The sequence below is a fragment of the Oncorhynchus masou genome, chromosome 33, assembly GCF_036934945.1.
Source record: "Oncorhynchus masou masou isolate Uvic2021 chromosome 33, UVic_Omas_1.1, whole genome shotgun sequence".
In the NCBI taxonomy this organism is placed as follows: domain Eukaryota; kingdom Metazoa; phylum Chordata; class Actinopteri; order Salmoniformes; family Salmonidae; genus Oncorhynchus; species Oncorhynchus masou.
The window spans coordinates 33,662,579-33,687,081 of NC_088244.1; the positions used below are offsets into that span (position 1 = coordinate 33,662,579).

Consider the following 24,503-nt stretch of genomic DNA (forward strand, 5'->3'; position numbering starts at 1 on the left):
TATCACACACACATATTTGAAACAGCATCACTAAGAATGGAAGGGATTATTTGGACTGGCGCTCTCTGTCGTTTTCCCTCACAGTTGCAGTCTTATGTAAGCGTAATGGATTTTTGTGTTACTGTTTGGCGCCAGCCGACTGACTGAAATAGGCCTCCCATTCAGTGCTGACTGTTGGCTTCATTATGTAAGGCTTGAAATGAGACTGTATGCATTTAGACCAAAATGGTAGGTGTACCAGCAACCAACCAACTCTCTTGTTTTTCTCGCTTTACCTCTTCCGTTTTCTCTCCCACTCAACCCACATACAGCTCCATGTCGTGGTTCTTAACAGGGATTTGGATGTGATTATTTGACAGAAGGTTGGGTTGAGCGTGCTGTTGTGTGATTGGCCAGCTGCAGAGCAGAGTGGAGTGGAACGGGGTCAGAGAGGTGTTCTCCAGAGCGGGGCTGCACTCAGACCACCCCGGACCAATGGCCTGCTGGGAGAGTTTGTTGAGAGAGAGAGAGAGCGAGAGAGAGAGAGAGAGCGAGCGCAGCATACACACCTACGCAAGTGTACACACACACACACTCACCAGGTAACCCCTGGACTTACACTGACCTGTGTCTGACTCTCTGACCCTGGCCATGTGCTCTCTCCCTCACCTCACTACAGCTGATTCCTTCTGGTGTTACTCAGCACTGAGTTAGTATTTATGTCATCTGATGTTAGCTAGACCCAACCCGCTGAGACATTATTTCAAGTCTGGTCCACACAGGACCGGCAGGATACACAAGGCCTTGCCAAGTCAAGCCAATTCCCCTTGCTCTGCCCCTAGCTCCTGCTGCCTAATGCTACACACCAAGTTACTGTACTCTCTCCTTATAAGGATGGTTTTTAGCACATCTCACACAGACCATATTATTTAGTAGAAAACCCATGCTTTAGCAGTTTTTTTTTTTTACCATCGCTAGGACTAATTTCTCAATACTTAGGTTATTATTTTCAAAACTCTTCACACAATTCTCCTTACAATGAAACAATGACCTAAACAACACTAACAACAGGTAGCATTACACAATGTTTTCTTTACAAAACAAGAATGACACCTCTCTACTGTTTAGAGTCCACTGCAGTTTATGTTACAGGAATGTATCGGACATGGTGCAATATGCTTCAATAGGTTTTATGTCATTCTTTGGCATTGAGTTATTCCAAAATAGATTAATTTGTTAATACACCATCTACCGATACAGATACAGTAGCAATGCTAATCAACCCTGTCTTCTGCAATTGGCCACAGGTTCTCATCCACATCACATCCTATGTCATCTTGGGCAATACACCTAGGAAATAATATATTGGCCTTGTCCACCCCTGGCAATCTTCTGCAGATATTTCCAGGCATCCAGCATTCATTGCGTCCAGGAGGGACATTTGATCATGTGGATGATGGTCATAAACCTTCCACCTCCATGAGGAAAATAATTCCTCTATGGGGTTGAGGAATGGAGAGTAAGGTGGGAGGAAAATAATTCCTCTATGGGGTTGAGGAATGGAGAGGAAGGTGGGAGGAAAATAATTCCTCTATGGGGTTGAGGAATGGAGAGTAAGGTGGGAGGAAAATAATTCCTCTATGGGGTTGAGGAATGGAGAGTAAGGTGGGAGGAAAATAATTCCTCTATGGGGTTGAGGAATGGAGAGTAAGGTGGGAGGAAAATAATTCCTCTATGGGGTTGAGGAATGGAGAGTAAGGTGGGAGGAAAAGTTACACCATCCTGGGATGGGCTGAAAACCACTTTGTGAACTTAAGTTTAACAGTTTTGAAAAGAGTATGTTAAACATGTGCAAATTGGCCTGTAGATACATAGAGTATTGGTGATGGTTGTGTCTGAGTGAGAAAAGAGTTTATGTAACTTGAAAGATGTAGTCACTGAATGCATTTTGTGCCAAAGAAAATAAAAATGATCCACAGTTTAGCCTACATAGACTGCTGTTGTGCTCACTGTGTGAAGAGTTTAGAAAAAGTGACCTAAGTATTGAGAAATGGGTCCAAGCGATTGTAAATTGTTTTCCTCCAGAAATGTAAAGGTAACTGTGATTTGATGACAGTAATTAATTACAAACCACTACAAATGTGTATTTTTTAAATTATAACGCAGGTGCTCAGAGGCTGTTCCTATAAAACTCTATATTCTAGTTAACACTTTAAACAGTGCATTCATGCTTGTTAGACTTTTATTCACATTACTTTCCAAACTGCTAAATAAGAGACATTGGATGATATCGGTCTACAGAGGATATACAGTATATTCCATCAAATATGTATAGTGTGTAATAGAGGTCGACCGATTTAGATTTTTCAACACCGATACCGATTATTGGAGGACCAAAAAAGCCAATACCGATTAATTGGACAATTTTTATTTATTTATTTGTAATAATGACAATTACAACAATACTGAATGAACACTTATTTTAACTTAATATAATACAGTGCCTTGCGAAAGTATTCGGCCCCCTTGAACTTTGCGACCTTTTGCCACATTGCAGGCTTCAAACATGAAGATATAAAACTGTATTTTTTGTAAGAATCAACAACAAGTGGGACACAATCATGAAGTGGAACGAAATTTATTGGATATTTCAAACTTTTTTAACAAATCAAAAACTGAAAAATTGGGCGTGCAAAATTATTCAGCCCCTTTACTTCCAGTGCAGCAAACTCTCTCCAGAAGTTCAAGTGAGGATCTCTGAATGATCCAACGTTGACCTAAATGACTAATGATGATAAATACAATCCACCTGTGTGTAATCAAGTCTCCGTATAAATGCACCTGCACTGTGATAGTCTCAGAGGTCCGTTAAAAGCGCAGAGAGCATCATGAAGAACAAGGAACACACCAGGCAGGTCCGAGATACTGTTGTGAAGAAGTTTAAAGCCGGATTTGGATACAAAAAGATTTCCCAAGCTTTAAACATCCCAAGGAGCACTGTGCAAGCGATAATATTGAAATGGAAGGAGTATCAGACCACTGCAAATCTACCAAGACCTGGCCGTCCCTCTAAACTTTCAGCTCATACAAGGAGAAGACTGATCAGAGATGCAGCCAAGAGGCCCATGATCACTCTGGATGAACTGCAGAGATCTACAACTGAGGTGGGAGACTCTGTCCATAGGACAACAATCAGTCGTATATTGCACAAATCTGGCCTTTATGGAAGAGTGGCAAGAAGAAAGCCATTTCTTAAAGATATCCATAAAAAGTGTCATTTAAAGTTTGCCACAAGCCACCTGGGAGACACACCAAACATGTGGATGAAGGTGCTCTGGTCAGATGAAACCAAAATTGAACTTTTTGGCAACAATGCAAAACGTTATGTTTGGCGTAAAAGCAAAACAGCTCATCACCCTGAACACATCATACCCACTGTCAAACATGGTGGTGGCAGCATCATGGTTTGGGCCTGCTTTTCTTCAGCAGGGACAGGGAAGATGGTTAAAATTGATAGGAAGATGGATGGAGCCAAATACAGGACCATTCTGGAAGAAAACCTGATGGAGTCTGCAAAAGACCTGAGACTGGGATGGAGATTTGTCTTCCAACAAGGCAATGATCCAAAACATAAAGCAAAATCTACAATGGAATGGTTCAAAAATAAACATATCCAGGTGTTAGAATGGCCAAGTCAAAGTCCAGACCTGAATCCAATCGAGAATCTGTGGAAAGAACTGAAAACTGCTGTTCACAAATGCTCTCCATCCAACCTCACTGAGCTCGAGCTGTTTTGCAAGGAGGAATGGGAAAAAATTTCAGTCTGTCGATGTGCAAAACTGATAGAGAGGGGAAAAACTACTCCAAGTCTCAGAGCGAGTGACGTTTGAAACGCTATTAGCGCACACCCAGCTAACTAGCTAGCCATTTCACATCAGTTACACCAGCCATTAGGCTGAAAGGTTTGAAGTCATAAACAGCGCTGTGCTTGCGAAGAGCTGCTGGCAAAACGCACAAAAGTGCTGTTTGAATGAATGCTTACGAGCCTGCTGCTGCCTACCATCGCTGAGTCAGACTGCTCTATCAAATCATAGACTTAATTATAACATAATAACACACAGAAATACAAGCCTTTGGTCATTAATATGGTAGAATCCGGAAACTATATTTTCGAAAACAAAACATTTATTATTTCAGTGAAATACGGAACCATTCGGTATTTTATCTAACGGGTGGCATCCCTAAGTCTAAATATTTTTGTTACATTGCACAACCTTCAATGTTATGTCATAACTACGTAAAATTCTGGCAAATTAGTTCGCAATGAGCCAGGCTGCCCAAACTTTTGCCTATACCCTGACTCTGCGTGCAATGAACGCAAGAGAAATGACACAATTTCACCTGGTTAATATTGCCTGCTAACCTGGATTTCTTTTAGCTAAATATGCAGGTTTAAAAATATATACTTCTGTGTATTGATTTTAAGAAAAGCATTGGTGTTTATGGTTAGTTACAGTCATCCAACGATTGTGCTTTTTTCACAAATGCGCTTTTGTTAAACTATCCCACAGCGCTACATCGATTATATGCAATGCAGGAAACGCTAGATAAACGAGTAATATCATCAACCATGTGTTTATGATGGATTGATTGTTTTTTATAAGATAAGTTTAATGCTAGCTAGCAACTTACATTGGCTTCTACTGCATTTGTGTAACAGGCAGGCTCCTTGTGGAGTGCAACAAGAGGCAGGTGGTTAGAGCGTTGGACTAGTTAACTGTAAGGTTGCAAGATTGTATCCCCCGAGCTGACAAGGTGAAACTCTGTCGTTCTGCCCCTGAACAGGCAGTTAACCCACTGTTCCTAGGCCGTCATTGAAAATAAGAATGTGTTCTTAACTGACTTGCCTAGTTAAATAAAGGTATAAAGATATAAAAATCGGCGCCCAAAAATACTGATTTCCGATTGTTGAAATCGGCCCTTATTAATCGGCCATTCCGAGTCGACCTCTACTATGAAATCATGCCTAGTGTGAAATTCATACCACTGCATCTTTCAACCCCTTCTTTCATTAGGCCCCACAACACTGACTTTCAAAGCACAGGGATTATACATCAAATGAGACATGTTGCAGGAATGGTTAAGAATGGAAACGTGTATGCTGTCAATCAAACAGCCTAATGTAATTCCTATTTCCTCCTCCTTTACTGCCCGCTTTCTACGTCTTCTCGTTACAATTCAGATGTATGGAAATCAGCCTGGCTAATAGAAACCTGAAGCACACAGGCTGACATACAGCTCTGATGACAAGACACCAGTGGTATGTCTGTCCCATCTCGCTATGGATGCTTCAAACTTAATAAGACTGGTGCAAGCGGGTTGTTGGTTTGTTTAATTGGGGGATGGTGTGTCCGTATTGTGTGTGTACGGGTAAACGTGTGTATATGTGCCTGTGTATGTGTGTGCGTGTGTGTGTGTATATGTGCTTTGAGGAGGAGTTGCAGTGGGCGGGGGAACACGAGACATTAGAATAACAATGATATTGTAATCTCTCTCTGAGGATGTCGTAGTAGTTTTGAGGCGTAATGCCATTGAGCACTTATTCAAGCAAAGCTTAAGTTGAGAGTGAAGCAGCCAGGGTGCTGGGGTGCCTCGCTGAGTCTCGGCAGGACGTGGGTTAAAGGGGAAGATTAAATGCACACGCCCTTGTTTGCATTCAAGGATAAAGCTTGTATGAATGCTGACGCTCGCTAATTCTTCTGTTGCGTTGACAAGGACATGGCTTGTTCTGTGGAAGACATCAAAGTGTGAGGGCTTTAGTAGACTTTGATACGATTCAGAGTAAAATCTATGTAATAACATTGCGGAGGCTGCTGTGGTTGGTTAGCAATGTGACTGGCTTCAGTAGACCCAGACAGTGACCTCAGCCTTAACACGAGAACCCCCTGGCCTCTCAGCCTATCAGTACCCACTAGAGAATGTTGCCAGGCGTCCCCTTTAGCGTATGCATCAGATGCATATCAAACTGCAAACATGCTTGATTTGTCCACTGTTCTGAGCAGGCTAGTCTTCTTTGTAATCAACTTGACTGCCAGGGAAATTGATGTGAAGATGTCTTTCTGCCTTTGCCCATGTAGAACACAGTGAGTCTCAAAACTAGGGTTGCAAAGGGACGGAAGCTTTCCGGTAAATTCCAGAAATGTTTCTGTAAATGTTTTCAGCACTCACAACAAGCAACCTCTGACAAAAGTGGATGCAGAGTTTAACAGAGGTCAAGTGAAGGTCAAGCAAATCGTAGAGAAAGCAGACTGTATTGCAATCATCTCTGATGCATGGTCGAATGTTCGTGGGCAAGGAATAATTAACGACATCATCTCCACCCCTCAACCTGTATTCTACGAGAGCACAGACACAAGGGACAACAGACACTGGTTTCTACATTGCAGATGATCTTGGACCACAGAAGGTATTTGCACTGGTGACAGACGATGGGGGATGTGAACACGAAGGCTGCTTGGTCTAAAGTGGAGGAGTCCTACCCTCACATCACACCCATTGGCTGTGCTGCGCATGCATTGAATCTGCTCCTCGAGGACATCATGGCACTGAAAACAATGGATACACTCTAGAAGAGGGCCAAGGAAATGGTTAGGTATGGGGTCATAAAGTTATAGCAGCATTCTACCTCACCAAGCAAAGTGAGAAGAATAAGAGCACCACATTGAAACTGCCCAGCAACACTCGTGGGTGTGGTATTGTCATCATGTTTGACAGTCTCCTGAAGCGGAAGGAGTCTCTCCAAGAAATGGCCATATCACAGTCTGCCGATATGGACAGCCCCATCAAGAGGATCCTCCTGGATGATGCATTTTGGGAGAGAATGGTAAGCAGCCTGATACTCCTGAAACCTATAACAGTAGCCATTGCACAGATTGAGGGAGGCAATGCCATCCTGTCTGATGTTCAGACTCTGCTTGCAGATGTAAGAGAAGAAATCCGTACTGCCCTGCCCACATCACTGTTGCTCCATGCAGAGGAAACTGCAGTTCTGAAATGCATCAAAAAGCACGAAGACTTCTGCCTGAAGCCCATACACACTGCAGCATACATGTTGGACCCCAAGTATGCTGGCAAGAGCATCCTGTTTGGTGCAGAGATCAACAACGCTTATGGTGTCATCACTACCGTGTCTCGCCACCTTGGCCTGGATGAGGACAAGGTTCTTCGCAGTCTGGCGAAGTACTCTTCCAAGCAAGGGCTTTGGGATAGAGATGCAATATGGCAGTCATGCCAACATATCTCATCAGCCACCTGGTGGAAGGGACTTTGTGGATCTGAGGCTCTTTCCCCTGTTGCCTCCATCATCCTCCAAATCCCACCAACATCAGCCGCCTCAGAGTGCAACTGGTCCTTATTTCGGAACACACAAGCCAAAGCACGCAACAGGTTGACCAATACAAGGGCTGAAAATTATGTGGCCATCCGGGCAAATTTGAGGCTTTTTGAGCCTAACAACAAACCATTCTCAACAAAGTTGGAAAGTGTCAGTGAGGATTGGAAGGATTTAATAATATGCAATTATGTCTACTTATGAGAAGGTAAAATGTTTATGTTTCTGTCTCCATGTGATATGGTAAACATATCTAATGCAAAAAACCCATCTATATTTAAATGGTATTAATATTAATTTGCATATATTTCCCTTAATTCCCAAATGTTCCCGTTAATTCTAATATATTCCCATTAATTCTGACGGAAAGTTTCCACCTCTGAATATTCCCCAAAATGTGCAACCGTACTGAAAACCACAGTCCCAGACAGTCGCTCACCCGCTGGCCTGGTTTCAACTTTCCCCAGATATGGAAAGCAATTGAGCAAGTACAAAACATGCACCATAATCAGTTTCTATTTGGTTTCTATCAGCCATTCATCCATTGACGACAGAATAGCAGATTGTAATTTTACGTTTTTTTTTTATGTTACTAGATTTTTGCTTAGTAGCCAGAGCCAAACTGCAGAATATGCTCTTTCTGATACTATATAGAAATCACAATGTTTTACCTGCATTTGACTCTGAAGGCGGATTTGATCAAGCGAAGCTCCTTTACCTGCATCTGTCAATTACAAGATGCGCCCATCTCTTCATGCACAATTTGACAACTGATTGCCCTAATATTGTCACTCATCAGATTATTGTCAATGTAATCTTGCCTACAGGCTAACTCTTATTATGTGTGATATTATTTTTGGTAGTTTATATGTAGTGTCAATGGGCCGGCTGTGCAGGCTGACTGGCATCGTCGGTTTCCCGCTCATCAACCTGGATAGAGTCAAGGATATATTTTGCATTATACTAAAGGCCCGCTGCAACACATAGCATGTTTTCGTTTCCCTTACAATCAATTGGATTGGTAATAGAGTTGTAGTAAATAAAACAGTCCCATAACAGCTTATTTTTGACAAAGTAAAGCGTAAAAGAGAAGGGGATCAAACTGCCATGCAGTCAAATGATTAACTTGAGCGCCAACACTGATAAATAGGCATAATACAAGCTCATCATTACACTATTGTCTTTCTAGATGAAATCAGCCTCTTCATCGTTCAGTTAGGTCTCATTTTAAATTAGATTATTAAGTAGGGTGCACAATTATCGCCCATTCATCCATTTGTCATTCATTCAGTGAGGAGAGAGAGATGCATTAGAACCTGGCTGGGTACCAACGTCCGACAGCACATTGTCTTGGAGCCTGGCTGGGTACCAACGTCCTACAGGACATTGTCTTGAAGCCTGGCTGGGTACCAACGTCCTACAGCACATTTTCTTGGAGCCTGGCTGGGTACCAACGTCCTACAGCACATTGTCTTGGAGCCTGGCTGGGTACCAACGTCCTACAGCACATTGTCTTGGAGCCTGGCTGGGTACCAACGTCCTACAGCACATTGTCTTGGAGCCTGGCTGAGTACCAACGTCCTACAGCACATTGTCTTGGAGCCTGGCTGGGTACCAACGTCCTACAGCACATTGTCTTGGAGCCTGGCTGGGTACCATCGTCCTACAGCACATTGTCTTGGAGCTTGGCTGGGTACCAACGTCCTACAGCACATTGTCTTGGAGCCTGGCTGGGTACCAACGTCCTACAGCACATTGTCTTGGAGCCTGGCCGGGTACCAACGTCCTACAGGACATTGTCTTGAATCCTGGCTGGGTACCAACATCACAGTGTTTGTGATTGGTCAACAGTAGGGCTTCTTCAATAAAGCCTTTGTTGTCATACAAGTAGAGACAACTCGTTTTCATCGATATTTTTCAATTGAGAAATACTACACCAAACATATTAGTTAGATGTAAAATTACTCGACTAAGATCTCCCCGGCAAAAACATCAAAAGTAATGACATTCCTTGAGTTATCTTAGATTAGATCTGACAATTTTGTGGAAGTGTTTACTGGCTACGGCGTTTCAAAATGGACAAACAGTACTTTTAAGGTCTTTAAAGGGAGTATGCTCTTTTCGGTTCGCCTAGACGACTTTGGCTAGCCACCAGCCGAACTGAAGCATGCTGAAGCCTTTAGGGCAATACAGGAGGCCACTAGGCCATGGGCTTGTCACCAGAGCAGTGATATGGGTCACTAATAAAGATATTACCATGTCGAAACACTGGATGCAGAGTGCTCTGACTGAGTGCCCTTAGAGTGGCCCAGAGTGGATGTGTAATCATGGACAAGTGTAGAGTCATTTACTATGCTAAACCCCTAGTTCTTTTTCATTGGTAGCTCAGATCATGTCAATTGATACATAACAACAACAGCACTGGAAATTGGAAATTATAGTAGCCTAGTCTATGTTGTGCTTGTTGTAACAGCTTGATAGCAGTGTGTTTACTGCTATATTTCCTGCATGAGCCAACATAGTTTTTGGGCATAAAAAACATTTATTTCACTTTTTTAGCATTCTATCACAAAGAGCACAGCTTCAAATTAATTTAAAAAACAAACATTCCCCATCTCAAGAAGTTAAGGAAAAAATCACGATAGTAGGTGCCTATAAAGTGTTAAATACATTAACAGTGTTGACTGTAACAGGGCTGACCGTAACGGATTGACGACTTCATCTTAAATCAGTCATAAATTGTGACAGAAAGCTTGTTGTGTGCAACAGGGAGGGGCAATTGAATGCAAGCTTCACTAAAACATTTCAATTGTTAAAAATATTCTAGCCTGTCTATCTATGGGTAACAGGGTTGATGCGTTGTGCTCAACCCGCTCAGTTTTCCACCGCAAAACACCAGAAAATGGCCATAAAGTGTAGAACCAGCTCACCTGTTTTTACATTATGATTTGGCTATTAGATGTTCAATGTCTCTTGAAATATATATATATTTCAAAGTTTTATTCAGTTCACGTAACAGGATTTACCTTAAAATGAGGGACAGACATAAAGGAACCTCTAATCACATGAAATAAATAATAATTGTCAGAAATGACTTTGTCAAAGCAACAAAATAACAAGGGCTTTACAATGATGGTGAAAACTTGGAGAAAGTTTGGGGTTAAGTGGGGTAAAATCTTCCTAGAAGCCACATAGGGTGCATGGAGGGACATGTCAAAAGGCTGAATTTTGGCACAGAAGTAAGTCTTTGTTCATATTAACAAATGAGATTTTTTGAATTGTCCATGTGGTCTATATTAAACGGGCACTTCATTTAATATAACAGGCTTTTAAAATGCTATATTTGTGCTCAATTTCTACTTTAAATATCAAAGGGGATGAAAAAGGCATTCATTTCGCGGAACGACCCAGCCACAGACGTTAAGGAATAGGCCTCGCTGTTAGTTGAAGGATATATCCAACCTAATCTCTCCATAACACCAGTAGCACAGGCAGGAAAACAGTTCTCGTGGTTAGTGAGGGTGTTATCCCTCGCCGCCTCCTTTCTTCATTTCCTATTTTCCTCTCCTCTACTGTGCTTTTCCCCTGTGGTGGGCTGGATGGCTGGATATGATAGGTTTAGTGTTATTGGAAACAGACAGGGGTTGGCACAGAGACATGAGAAAGAGGAACTTACACATTTCAGTACTGTCTTCAACTCCTATCTATGTCTCTATATTGGCACCCTATTCCTTATGCAGTGCACTATATGGGGAATTAGGGTAGTGTTTCAGACGGAATCAGTCAATGCTCCTTTAAGGAGACAAAGGAACGCAGATATATACAGTGGGGAGAACAAGTATTTGATACACTGCCGATTTTGCAGGTTTCCTACTTACAAAGCATGTAGAGGTCTGTCATTTTTATCATAGGTACACTTCAACTGTGAGAGACGGAATCTAAAACAAAAATCCAGAAAATCACATTGTATGATTTTTAAGTAATTAATTTGCATTTTATTGCATGACATAAGTATTTGATACATCAGAAAAGCAGAACCTAATATTTGGTACAGAAACCTTTGTTTGCAATTACAGAGATCATACGTTTCCTGTAGTTCTTGACCAGGTTTGCACACACTGCAGCAGGGATTTTGGCCCACTCCTCCATACAGACCTTCTCCAGATCCTTCAGGTTTTGGGGCTGTCGCTGGGCAATACGGACTTTCAGCTCCCTCCAAAGATTTTCTATTGGGTTCAGGTCTGGAGACTGGCTAGGCCACTCCAGGACCCTGAGATGCTTCTTACGGAACCACTCCTTAGTTGCCCTGGCTGTGTGTTTCGGGTCGTTGTTATGCTGGAAAACGACCCATCTTCAATGCTCTTACTGAGGGAAGGTTGTTGGCCAAGATCTCGCTATACATGGCCCCATCCATCCTCCCCTCAATACAGTGCAGTCGTCCTGTCCCCTTTGGAGAAAAGCGTCCCCAAAAAATGATGTTTCCACCTCCATGCTTCACGGTTGGGATGGTATTCTTGGGGTCTTACTCATCCTTCTTCTTCCTGCAAACACGGCAAGTGGAGTTTAGACCAAAAGCTCTATTTTTGTCTCATCAGACCACATGACCTTCTCCCATTCCTCCTCTGGATCATCCAGATGGTCATTGGCAAACTTCAGACGAGCAGGGGGACCTTGCATGAGCTGCAGGATTTTAATCCATTACGACATAGTGTGTTACTAATGGATTTCTTTGAGACTGGGGTCCCAGCTCTCTTCAGGTCATTGACCAGGTCCTGCCGTGTAGTTCTGGGCTGATCCCTCACCTTCCTCATGATCATTGATGCCCCACGAGGTGAGATCTTGCATGGAGCCCCAGACCGAGGGTAATTGACCGTCATCTTGAACTTCTTTCATTTTCTAATAATTGCGCCAACAGTTGTTGCCTTCTCACCAAGCTGCTTGCCTATTGTCCTGCAGCCCATCCCAGCCTTGTGCAGGTCTACAATTTTATCCCTGATGTTCTTACACAGCTCTCTGGTCTTGGCCATTGTGGAGAGGTTGGAGTCTGTTTGAGTGTGTGGACAGGTGTCTTTTATACAGGTAACGAGTTCAAACAGGTGCAGTTAATACAGGTAATGAGTGGAGAACATGAGGGCTTCTTAAAGAAAAAACTAACAGGTCTGTTAGATCCGGATTTCTTACTGGTTAGTAGGTGATCAAATACTTATGTCATGCAATAAAATGCAAATGAATTACTTAAAAATCATACAATGTGATTTTCTGGATTTTTGTTTTAGATTCCGTCTCTCACAGTTGAAGTGTACCTATGATAAACATTACAGACCTCTACATGCTTTGTCAGTGTATCAAATACTTGTTCTCCCCACTGTAACTGTTCTAACCCCTCAACAAGAGACGAGACATAACAGTAGAATCCCTCTCATTCTCTCCAGCAGCATGTCAGTGGAGAAATAAAGACTAATGGACGAACCTCTCCCGCTAATCACTTTTTTTTAATAGTCTCCTCCCATAGAGAAGACCTTCCTTCAGGGGAGATTAAATGTTCTATTTTTAATACCAACATGCAAATGGCTGCTATCTCTGCTGCTGACGGTTCACTTTCTTTAACCCAATCACAAAAGTTTATTCCAGGCGCGTTATAAACCCCGTAATTATTCTTAATTATGTCTTGAAGTTATTTGTTTGTTGTTTTTTTAAACCAAATTGGGCTCCTGTAGATTGTATCGTCTCACTTTTATTTAACCGTTTCAATTTCATGCTTTATATTAATCATTCAAGGAATAACGGAATTAATCAGAGCCATGAAATTCTGATATGTCATTTTTTTCCCTTCCCCACAACAATTAATTGGATTTAATCCGTAACTGGATTTTGGTTTATGTTCTTTATCTCCTGGAATACAATGTCTGTAAATATGAATTTAGGAGATCAAACAATTTTGACTGCATTGTTAAGGAGCTTAGTGTGGGGGAAGTCAAGAGGCACAAAGCAGAGGGAGTGAGAGAGGGAGGAGGGAGAGAGGGGGAGGGAGGGAGGAGGAGGGAGGAACGGCTGCTCTCTTCCAGCAGGGGAAGAGACTGGGGTTCAGAGCTATAGGCCTGCTCAGCTCACTGAAAGCATTCCACTACTGCACTGACCAGAGCAGTCAGGTACTGTTTTGTTGGTCTGTTTTGTCATTGTCCTAGTTTCTCCTCTCCTCCCCTTTGTCCTCCAGTGTGCTAGGCTAATCTGTAGAAGCCCTTCACTTCTACAGATTAGCCTAGCTGCTACCATGTAGCTCCCTGTGCCCGCTGCTGGCCTGGCACTGCCCCCAAAGTTCGTTCAGCGGCCGCCAACTGAGGGCACCACCAGGGGTCGGGTACAGGGACCAGGCAGGACACAGGCAGACGAGCTAACAGAGGCTTTGTCCAAAAGGCCTCCTTATTCCCTATATAGTGCACAAGCGACTCACTATAGTGAACTATTGTGCGCTAGCAGCTCTGGCCAGAAGTAGAGAGTTGACAGAAAGAGCTGACAGAGTGCAGCAGCCCTTTGGGTTAGCAAGGCACTCAGAGGCAGCAGCATGGGTGAGCTGTGCAGGCCAACATGCCGACTGTTTCATTATCAATGGGAAGCTTAAGAGAAACGCATGGTTCATTTCGAAACCATGATCACCGTTTCCAGTTCGCAATGGTATGTTGTTGATGTCTTAGCTTCACATCACGTGGCCAATACTTTTTCTGCCTGGAGGCGAGTTGACTGGATGCCTTCTGGTGTCTATTTGTTATTTTACGGGTTGACACTAGTCAGAACATGCAGAGCAGGGTTCCCCAACTGGTGGTCCGCCTGGGATTTTATTTGGCCACCCAAGTTTTCTCAGCAAAACATTGTAAACATATATATTTTTTTTTTTTGGACATAAAAGACATAAAAGACTGTATAAACGCCAGCAAATCAGCTCCAGTTCTATTTTGGAAATGTGTTCCAAGGTATTCCCACACATAATAGAGATATACAGTATGTGATCGTATACGAATGTAAAAAAAGGTTTGAATCATTCTGGTTTAGTTTGGGCCTCTTGCTGGCAATTTTCAGTTTGCAAATGATTTGTAATTATCTTCCGGCCCGCGGCTGACTCTAGTTGAGGATCCCTGATGTAGAGTAACAGTAGGACTCTACAGTAGCTGTTTTACAACACACATCCAGCAGTGGTGGTCAGTCGGAAGACCTGTGCCTACACACTGACTAATGATGATGAGCTGGTAGATGAAATGGCATGGTTGACAAACACAGGACAGATTGACTCATCCAGGAAGCGGTTAATGCATTTAGTGAGCTGAGCAATCAGAGTTTTTTTGTAAGCTTGTCTGTGGGATGATGTAATTCCCACATTAGCTGACGTTTGTCTTCACTCCAGTACATCTTTGTGCGTCGCTACAATTTGCACGGTTGTAATGTGTCAACAAATCAAAGCTGACCCACAAACAAGGCTTGTTTAGAAAACAGATGGCTCAATGTGTCCGTGAGCAGACAAAGATGGCTCTGCATCGGGTGGAGTTGCTGTTTAACTGGTAGTCTCTCGTGACAGACAAATCGAGTAGCTGGCCAGCTGCACGCCGCCCGCACGCAAGAGTTAGATCTGGGTTCGGAGATCAGGCCTGTTTGATACACTGGTAGCATTGGCGGTAAATTGAAAGAGTTGTTTTAATTATACAATGCTATTCCTACCGTTCATTATAGCTCAGAGGCAAATCAAGCCTGGACAAGAATGTCTCCATTGTAGCCTACAAATGCTACCACAGACTCAGCCAGGCGTATCACCCATGATGCCCCAAGGCCTCTCTCGGTCTAGGCTATTAGGTGACTGGCTCATGATTCACCACCACTAGCTCTTGCATGTTAATTGCTTCACGAGTTCCCGCTGTATATGTCTGCTAGCGAGGAGGAGAGAAAAGACGACGTGGCTTCAAACAAGAAAGCTACTAACAAGCGAAGTCAATCGTGCTATTCAAATCCCTTGGTTGGCAGCATAATGAGTCCCTACCCGTCAAGAGCGGCCAAAAGGAGGGAAAACAGCATCAACACAGCTCCATTGCTTGGTACAGCTTCTCTTCCTGGTAGCTACATTAGCAGTTGACCTTTGAGACGTCATTTATGGTCACCGTTCATTAATTCTGTCTCTTCTTCTTCTTCTGCTCCTGCTTCTGCTCCTGCTTCTTCTTCTTCTTCCTCTGCTTCTGCTTCAGTGCAGCTGCTTCTTCTTCTGCTCCTGCTCCTGCTTCTGCTTCTTCTGCTTCTGCTTCAGTGCAGCTGCTTCTTCTTCTGCTCCTGCTTCTGCTCCTGCTTCTTCTTCTTCTGCTTCTGCTTCAGTGCAGCTGCCGCCAGTTCACCCACCAAAACACGAACAAGGAAAAATGAAACGCAAATTCTTCCCAAGCCATAGGGAAGAAGGAGATAAAGGGAAAGGAGGAAGGAAGGGAGAGATGGATGGGTAGTAAAAAAGTCCTTGCCTTTGGAAAATTTTCAAACCCCTCGACTTTTTCCACACTTTGTTACGTTACAGCCTTATTCTAAAATGGATTAAATAAATAAAAATCCTCAGCAATCTACACACAATACCCCATAATGACATCACAATACCCCATAATGACATCACAATACCCCATAATGACATCACAATACCCCACAATGACATCACAATACCCCATAATGACGAAGCAAAAATAAGTGTTTAGAAATTTTGGGGTTAGGGAGGTGTAAGGAGTGTTGGGGAGGTGGAGGGGGGTTAGGGAGGTGGAGGAGGGTTAGGGAGGTGGAGGGGGGTTGGGGAGGTGGAGGGGGGTTAGGGAGGTGGAGGGGGGTGCTGCCTGCCTGCATTCTAAAGCCCTAAAGGGCAAAAGGCTGAGGGGTTTGAGGTGGAAAGAACTGCTGCCTCAGCAGGAGCCTGATTATACCTCCAGAGGGATATGCTCTGTTCTGCATCCCAAATAGCACCCTAATCCCATTAGGCTCTTGTTCAAAAGTAGTGCATTATATAAGGAACACTTTGCCATTTGGGATGCACCCCTCCTCTGTTTTACTGTGCTCTGCTCTCTGCTCTGCTCTGCACCTCCATAGCACTACGCTCATACAAAGGAAGCAGCATGGCGGCTGCAGCCGTGGTTCAGTCAGGGTGGGCGGGCAGCGCAGGAAGTGGGTTTGACCCTGGTTTATAGCCTAGCCCAGCTCTTTTATGGGACACCTGAGAGCAGCCCACCCACCTCCCACACCTCAGCCCACCCCAGCACACGCAAGGCTAGGCCAGGCCAGGCACCAGTGGCCCCTAGGAACTCACTGTTTATGGGCTGAGGGAGGGAGGTTGGAAGGAGGGACCCAGGATGATAGTTACCAGGTTTTGACAGCAGAGGGCTGGGGGAGGGAGGAGTGTGTGTAAGTGGAGAGGGACTGTAAATATATATGCTGTATACCAGACCCACCTGGAGCACTGTAGATAGCCTCTATATCCCGCCCCATCCAGACATATGCAAATGACTAAATCAAAGAACCAGCTGATTAGTCCAGCCACATCTCTCTATTCTCGTCCTTGGCTTGATTCTCTCTGCTGCCCTCCCTTCTCTCCCGCTCTCCCTCACTGGCTGCTGTGAAATGCAAATGTGGAGTGTAACGAACGATGTAGGCTTGTGTCCGACACGTTTCACCCCCCCGGCGTCCCCACCGACACGCACACGGTCCCCAGCTACCTCGTCCAGCACGCCACTAATTACTCTTGTTGTAGCGCTATGCCTGATCATCCTTGATGTCACAATGCACTGCGTCCATCGCTGCCATTGTCTCCACTTGTTAGCCCCTCACTGCCTGGCGTTGCTTGGTCCTGATGGAATAAAACTGATCAAGGGACAGGAAACACAGCATGGTATTGGATGCACTATTAAAATGAGGGAGGGTGAGATGTGCATGTCGAACGGGGTCCCGATTCATTTAGGAAGGATTCTTCCGGAGCCAATGATTAATCCCTGCAGGATGTGATGGTGTCAGCGGTGGACAAAAAAAAAACAGAGTAACGTTGAATAATAATAATTAATAGATTCATATCCTGGTTGAACAGACAGAGACCTTAAAGAGCAGAGAGGGAGGGATGGAGAGAGAGGGGGGGGGGGGGGGTGAGGGAGATAAGAAGGGTGGGGGTGGAGAAAAGCAGATAGGGGGAGAGAGAGAGGAGGGAGGGAGGGAGGGAGGGGTGTGAGAGAGGGAAGGAGAGAAGAAGGGAGGGAAGGAGGGAAAAAGTGGGAAGATAAAACAGACAGAGGAGGGTTGCAAGCAGAGGATCTGTCTCCCAATTTGTTCTCACTTTGTTCCAGTAATAAGATCCAGACCTCCCCTCTACCGTAGACCAGATAATTAACTCCTGGGGATAAACTGTGAAGAGGGGCTCTGTCTCTCTCTGTCTCTCCCTTTCTCTCTCTCTCTCTCTCTCTCTTTCCCTCTGTCTCTCTCCCTCTGTCTCTCTCTCTCTCTCTCTCTCTCTTTCCCTCTACCCATCTCTCTCTCTGTCTCTCTTTCCCTCTGTCTCTCCCTCTCTCTCTCTCTGTCTCTCTCTACCCATCTCTCTCTCTTTCCCTCTGTCTCTCTTTCCCTCTGTCTCTCTTTCCCTCTGTCTCTCTTTCCCTCTGTCTCTCCCTTTCTCTACCCATCTCTCTCCCTCTGTCTCTCCCTTTCTCTACCCATCTCTCTCTCCCTCTCTCTCTTTCCCTCTGTCTCTCCCTTTCTCTACCCATCTCTCTCTCTCTCTCTCTCTTTCCCTCTGTCTCTCCCTTTCTCTACCCATCTCTCTCCCTCTCTCCCTCTCTCTCTCTCTCTCTCTCTCTCTCTCTCTTGATTTATAGCATTGTGGTGGGGATGACATCTCTGCAGCCAGTCTGCAAAGCATTGTTACATAAATTGCAAACTTTCCTTGATATATGTTTTCACAGTTAGATTGGAAATGAGTAGCATGGATAGAGGAGGGGGTACAACCAAAATGAGATGGCAATGCTTCCTTCCCAGAAATTGATTTAGGGTAATATGAGCCCAATAGATGTATTTAACATTCCTTTGGTTTTTAGCTGTGCTGTACCCTCAAAAGTATTTCTCTAGCTAGAGTACTTAAAACCTTGGTTTAAATGTCAAGACATTTTTAGGCTCTTGCTTGTATTATTTGACCCATGGCATCTGTTCATTATAGCATTAAATAAGTGGCTCCGTGGAGCACTAGCCTGAAGTGTGCTTCTCTGATGTGTGGATGACACTAAGTAGTATGACTCATTTCAGTGCATGGTGAGGCTTGATCTGTGAAATGTGGCGCCCTGGGCAAGTCCGTTGGTTTGTGGTGTTCTTAGAAACCCACTGTCTCAGTGTCTGAGGCCTGAAGCAGCTAGGCAGCAGGACTCAGGACTCAGGTCATGCTAATTTCCGTTAGCCGTAACCTGCTCACTTTCCTTCATTGTCTTATCAGACCTCTCTTGTCCAGCAACTCCTCTGGAATGTAGCGATAAAGGTTTTCTCTCAGCATTCATTCTACTGTTCCCTAACTCATCGCCTTGGCCAGGGTGAACTTTCCAAAGGAGCAGGAGGGACCAAAAGAAAGGCCTTTTCCGTTATCTGCTTCCCCTTTGACTGTGAGTGTGAGTCACAATGCGCCTCTCTTTCATTTATTCACCCACCTCTCTCTCTTTCTCTCTTTCAGAAACATGTGAAGACCGTGGTGAAGATAAAAGCGCGAACCTAGCCTTTGAGAACACAAAGAGGAAGGTAGCCTCCCTCCCACTCCTCCTCCATCCTCCCCCTGTTCAGTCTGCTGTTGCCTTGTTGCAGAGTCCCTAGTGGTATGGAGGGCCGACGGTCGCGGCGAGTCACACAATACAGCGCCAGGACTTTCCCAGCGGGCCCTACACAGGGCGCTGTGCTAGCCATGCTGGGCTGCTGGGTGTTAGCTGTCGCTGCCACCGTGTGCCAAGGCCAGACCACCTTCACCAGCTTCCACCCAGAGCGCCGGGAGTGGGCCTTCAACCATCTGACGGTCCACCAGACAACTGGGGCGCTCTACATCGGAGCAGTCAACCGTGTCTACAAGCTATCAGGCAACCTGACCCTGATGGTGTCCCACGACACAGGCCCTGAGGACGATAACAAGGCCTGCTACCCGCCCCTCATCGTCCAGCCCTGCTCTGAACCCCTGACCTCCACTAACAACGTCAACAAGCTGCTCCTCATAGACTACAGCCAGAATCGCCTTCTAGCTTGCGGTAGCCTCTACCAGGGAGTCTGTAAACTCCTTCGTCTGGACGACCTGTTTATCCTAGTGGAGCCGTCCCATAAGAAAGAGCACTACCTCTCCAGCGTCAACCAGACAGGCACCATGTACGGGGTAATCGTGCCCTCCCATGGCCAGGACGGGACTCTCTTCATCGGGACAGCAGTAGACGGCAAGCAGGACTACTTCCCTACCATCTCCAGCCGTAAGCTGCCCCGTGACCCAGAGTCCTCAGCCATGCTTGACTACGAGCTCCACACGGACTTCGTCTCGTCTCTGATAAAGATCCCGTCAGACACGCTTGCGCTGGTGTCCCACTTCGACATCTACTATGTGTATGGCTTCGCCAGTGGTTCCTTCGTCTACTTCCTGACCGTCCAGCCTGAGACGCCGGAGAACAGCATGTCATCTGGCGGATCCTCCAACGACCTCTTCTACACCTCGCGCATCGTACGCCTCTGCAAGGACGACCACAAGTTCCACTCGTACGTCTCCTTACCCATGGGCTGCGTGAGGAATGGCGTGGAGTATCGTCTCCTGCAGGCTGCCTACCTAGCTAAGCCGGGCCGTGTGCTGGCCGCCTCGCTGAACATCAGTGCCACGGACGACGTGCTCTTCACCGTGTTCTCCAAGGGCCAGAAGCAGTACCACCAGCCTCCAGATGACTCTGCGCTCTGCGTGTTCACCATCAAGGACATCAACGCCCGTATCAAGGAGCGCCTGCAGTCCTGCTACCAGGGAGAGGGCAACCTGGAGCTCAACTGGCTGCTGGGAAAAGACGTGCAGTGCACAAAAGCTGTGAGTGACAGAGGAGACACACGGACGCACACACACGCACACACACACGCACATGCGCACACATGCACACGCACACACACACACTGCTGAGGAAGCACATGCAATGCACCAAGACGAAAAGTTGAATAAGGTCCATTCAGAGGTTAAGGAACTACAGAGAAACACATACTGTAAATGGTGCATAGTTCAAATACATACTGTAAATAGTGCATATTTCAAACACACACTGTAAATAGTTATGTTCAAACGCACATACTGTAAATAGTGCATATTTCAAACACATACTGTAAATAGTGCATAGTTCAAACACATACTGTAAATAGTGCATAGTTCAAATACATACTGTAAATAGTGCATATTTCAAACACACACTGTAAATAGTTATGTTCAAACGCACATACTGTAAATAGTGCATAGTTCAAACACATACTGTAAATAGTGCATAGTTCAAACACATACTGTAAATAGTGCATATTTCAAACACATACTGTAAATAGTGCATATTTCAAACACACACTGTAAATAGTGCATAGTTCAAACACATACTGTAAATAGTGCATATTTCAAACACACACTGTAAATAGTGCATAGTTCAAACACATACTGTAAATAGTGCATAGTTCAAACACACTGTAAATAGTGCATAGTTCAAACACATACTGTAAATAGTTATATTCAAACGCACATACTGTAAATAGTGCATAGTTCAAACACATACTGTAAATAGTTCAAAGTTCAAACACATACTGTAAATAGTGCATATTTCAAACACATACTGTAAATAGTGCATAGTTCAAACACATACTGTGAATAGTGCATAGTTCAAACACATACTGTAAATAGTGCATATTTCAAACACATACTGTAAATAGTTATGTTTAAACACACATACTGTAAATAGTTCAAAGTTCAAACACATACTGTAAATGGTGCATAGTTCAAACACATACTGTAAATGGTGCATAGTTCAAACACATACTGTAAATGGTGCATATTTCAAACATATACTGTAAATAGTACATATTTCAAACACATGTTGTAAATAGTGCATATTTCAAACACATACTGTAAATAGTGCATATTTCAAACACACACTGTAAATAGTTATGTTCAAACGCACATACTGTAAATAGTGCATATTTAAAACACACACTGTAAATAGTGCATAGTTCAAACACACTGTAAATAGTGCATAGTTCAAACACATACTGTAAATAGTGCATATTTCAAACACATATTGTAAATAGTTATGTTCAAACGCACATACTGTAAATAGTGCATAGTTCAAACACATACTGTAAATAGTGCATATTTCAAACACATACTGTAAATAGTGCATAGTTCAAACACATACTGTAAATAGTGCATAGTTCAAACACATACTGTAAATAGTTATGTTCAAACGCACATACTGTAAATAGTTAAAAGTTCAAACACATACTGTAAATGGTGCATAGTTCAAACACATACTGTAAATAGTTATATTCAAACGTACATACTGTAAATAGTGCATAGTTCAAACACATACTGTAAATAGTTCAAAGTTCAAACACATACTGTAAATAGTTCAAAGTTCAAACACATACTGTAAAAGATGAATAGTTCATATACATACTATAAATAGTGAATAGTTCAATCACATACTGTAAATAGTGCATAGTTCAATCACATACTCTAAATAGTGCATAGTTCAAACACACATACTGTAAATGGTGAATAGTTCAAACATACTGTAATCATACCCAATGACCATTTTGGCTCAGTAGAGTCACGTGGTCTGTTATCATTTCTACAGAGAACAATGTACAATAGTGCTAGCTAGACTCATCTTACACAGTGCAAGTCCAAGGTTATTGTAGGCATTGATACAGTGAAATCAAACCAGCCATCATTATTCAGCCTCTGTTCCCATTCACACCTCAACGTTCACTTACCAAGAAGCAGACAGCTCCCTTCCACTGGGAGTTCTCTTCAGCCTCAGTTCAATGTAGAAAGACAGCAGAATAATTCATTTACATTTTATACTGACTGTAGTCTACTCAGGTTACCGCTGGTAATAGCTTACAGAGCCATTCCTCAGCTCAACTCAGCTCTAATATCATGTGTACCAGTCTGTTTGTGCTAACATTCCACTTCTTGCCACTCCATTACTGGCATATTACACAGAGTACAAGGAGTGGAATACTAGCACAAAACAAATCTGGACTTTAGGCTACCGCTCTAATGTTTCCTCTAGGCATTAAACAACAGGGCAGCAACCCCAGCTCACCAACGACCCTGGAAACGACAAGGTTGAGTCCGAGTCTGGGAGGAACTACGGTGGATGCACACACTCATAATAATAACAAACACAGCAATCAAGATAACTGCCTTTGACTGCTCTACTTTGCAGGGATACAACATTTCCCTTTATCAAATCATTCTCACACTACATGTAATTAGGCCTAATTGTTTTGCAGCTCCGGGGAGCAGAACAGGCACATTAAAGACTATCTGAATGACTGAGAAATATTCACAAATTAAGGAGGGGATTTATTTTCCTTGGCGAACACCAAAGTGATTCTATTCTACTCCAATGCAATCCAAAGAAACACTCTTTGCCCTCGAAGATGGGGACGGAGAAGGGGGAAGAGATGGGGAGAAAGAGAGCAGACGAGAGAGAGAGAGAAAGAAAGAGAGAAGGCCAGCTCATTTAGTAGCCAGAGCACAAGCCATCCCCTCCTTTCTGAAATCCCTGTCCTCTAATACCAGGCCACATATCAACCACATCATGTCAGCCACAGTTCGGTTTCTTTATTTTAATTCAGTCCCACAAGGCATCTGTCCTGCCTGCTCCTCCGTGTCTTTGGTCTTTAATTGCTAATATGAATTAAAAGGGGAATTATGAACACTAATGACTATAGGCCTAAGTGTTTAGTCTCTACGACATGTAGGATGTGCATGTATGTGTGTGAAGTCTATAGGCTAGGCATGCTTGTCCGTGATTGCCTTCAAGTGCAAGTGTCTCATTTTGAAAGTGTGTGTGTGTGTCTTTTGTGTGTCTTCTGTGTGTCTGTGTGCATGTCAATTCCTGTGTGTAGCGTATGTGTTGTCCAGGGGGATGGGTTTGGGGTGTACAGAGGATTCTATATTTTTGGGCCATATTAATGATATCCCCGGCGAGATCAGAAGTGTGTGGTTGGCTTTGTACTAGTCCCCCAGGGCACTCTATTGACCGCTTTTATTAACATCACTAAATTCCCCATTAGGGCAATGTCAGAGGTGATTGTCAAGCGGAGGGAGACGTTATCTGGGGCCCTGCACTGTTTGGTTTCATTTGCACCACAAAGAGGGAGGGAGTGAGGCAGGGAGTGAGGCAGGGAGGGAGGGAGGGAGGGAGGGAGGGAGAGAGGGAGAGAGAGAGAGAGGCAGGCGGGTGTAAAGGCTTTCACTCTCTCACCGTGGGAGTCAGATAAGATCTACTATAGCCTCTCTGGTCCCCAGGGCTCAGTTTTTCAAAAGTTATCTATCTGGATTTCACTTACCGGGTAGGATTACATGCATAGAAATAGAACGAATAGAACAGTCTCCATTCAAGTCAATGGTTTTTCCATTCTATTTATTATTTTTGTATGCATTTATCCTATCTGGTGGGTGAAATCCCAAATAGATCACCTTTGAAAAACTGGGCCCAGGAGAATCCTCCTGCAGCCCCCAGTGAGACCATCGTCACTGCCCAGACCTCCTCCAACATTCTCTCCTATCTCCTTCAGTTCAGCAGCCCTCATTGGGGCGGCAGGGTAGCCTCGTGGTTAGAGTGTTGGACTAGTAACAAGTTCAAACCCCCCGAGCTGACAAGGTACAAATCTGTCGTTCTGCCCCTGAACAGGCAGTTAACCCACTGTTCCTAGGCCGTCATTGAAAATAAGAATTTGTTCTTAACTGACTTGCCTGGTTAAATAAATAAAGGTCCAAAAATTAGAATGTTCCTTAAACTCAGAGCCGCATTCCATAGTATCAACCCTCCTCTCCTCTGCTAGCCAAGGAAATGTGTCTAGCGGCTAGCCCAGCAGATAAAGAGATGTAGTA

General features: G+C 44.1%; 1 protein-coding gene across 2 annotated transcripts in view; it reads left to right on the plus strand.

Annotated features, from left to right (window-relative positions):
• Positions 1 to 24,503, plus strand: part of LOC135528346 (plexin-A2-like) — a 326,345-nt gene that overhangs the window by 25,377 nt on the left and 276,465 nt on the right. For both annotated transcript variants that reach the window (XM_064957364.1, XM_064957365.1), the window contains exon 2: positions 19,071 to 20,435. In XM_064957364.1, coding sequence (XP_064813436.1) covers positions 19,212 to 20,435 — 1,224 coding nt within the window. In that variant the 5' untranslated portion in view covers positions 19,071 to 19,211. The remainder of the gene's footprint in view (positions 1 to 19,070; positions 20,436 to 24,503) is intronic.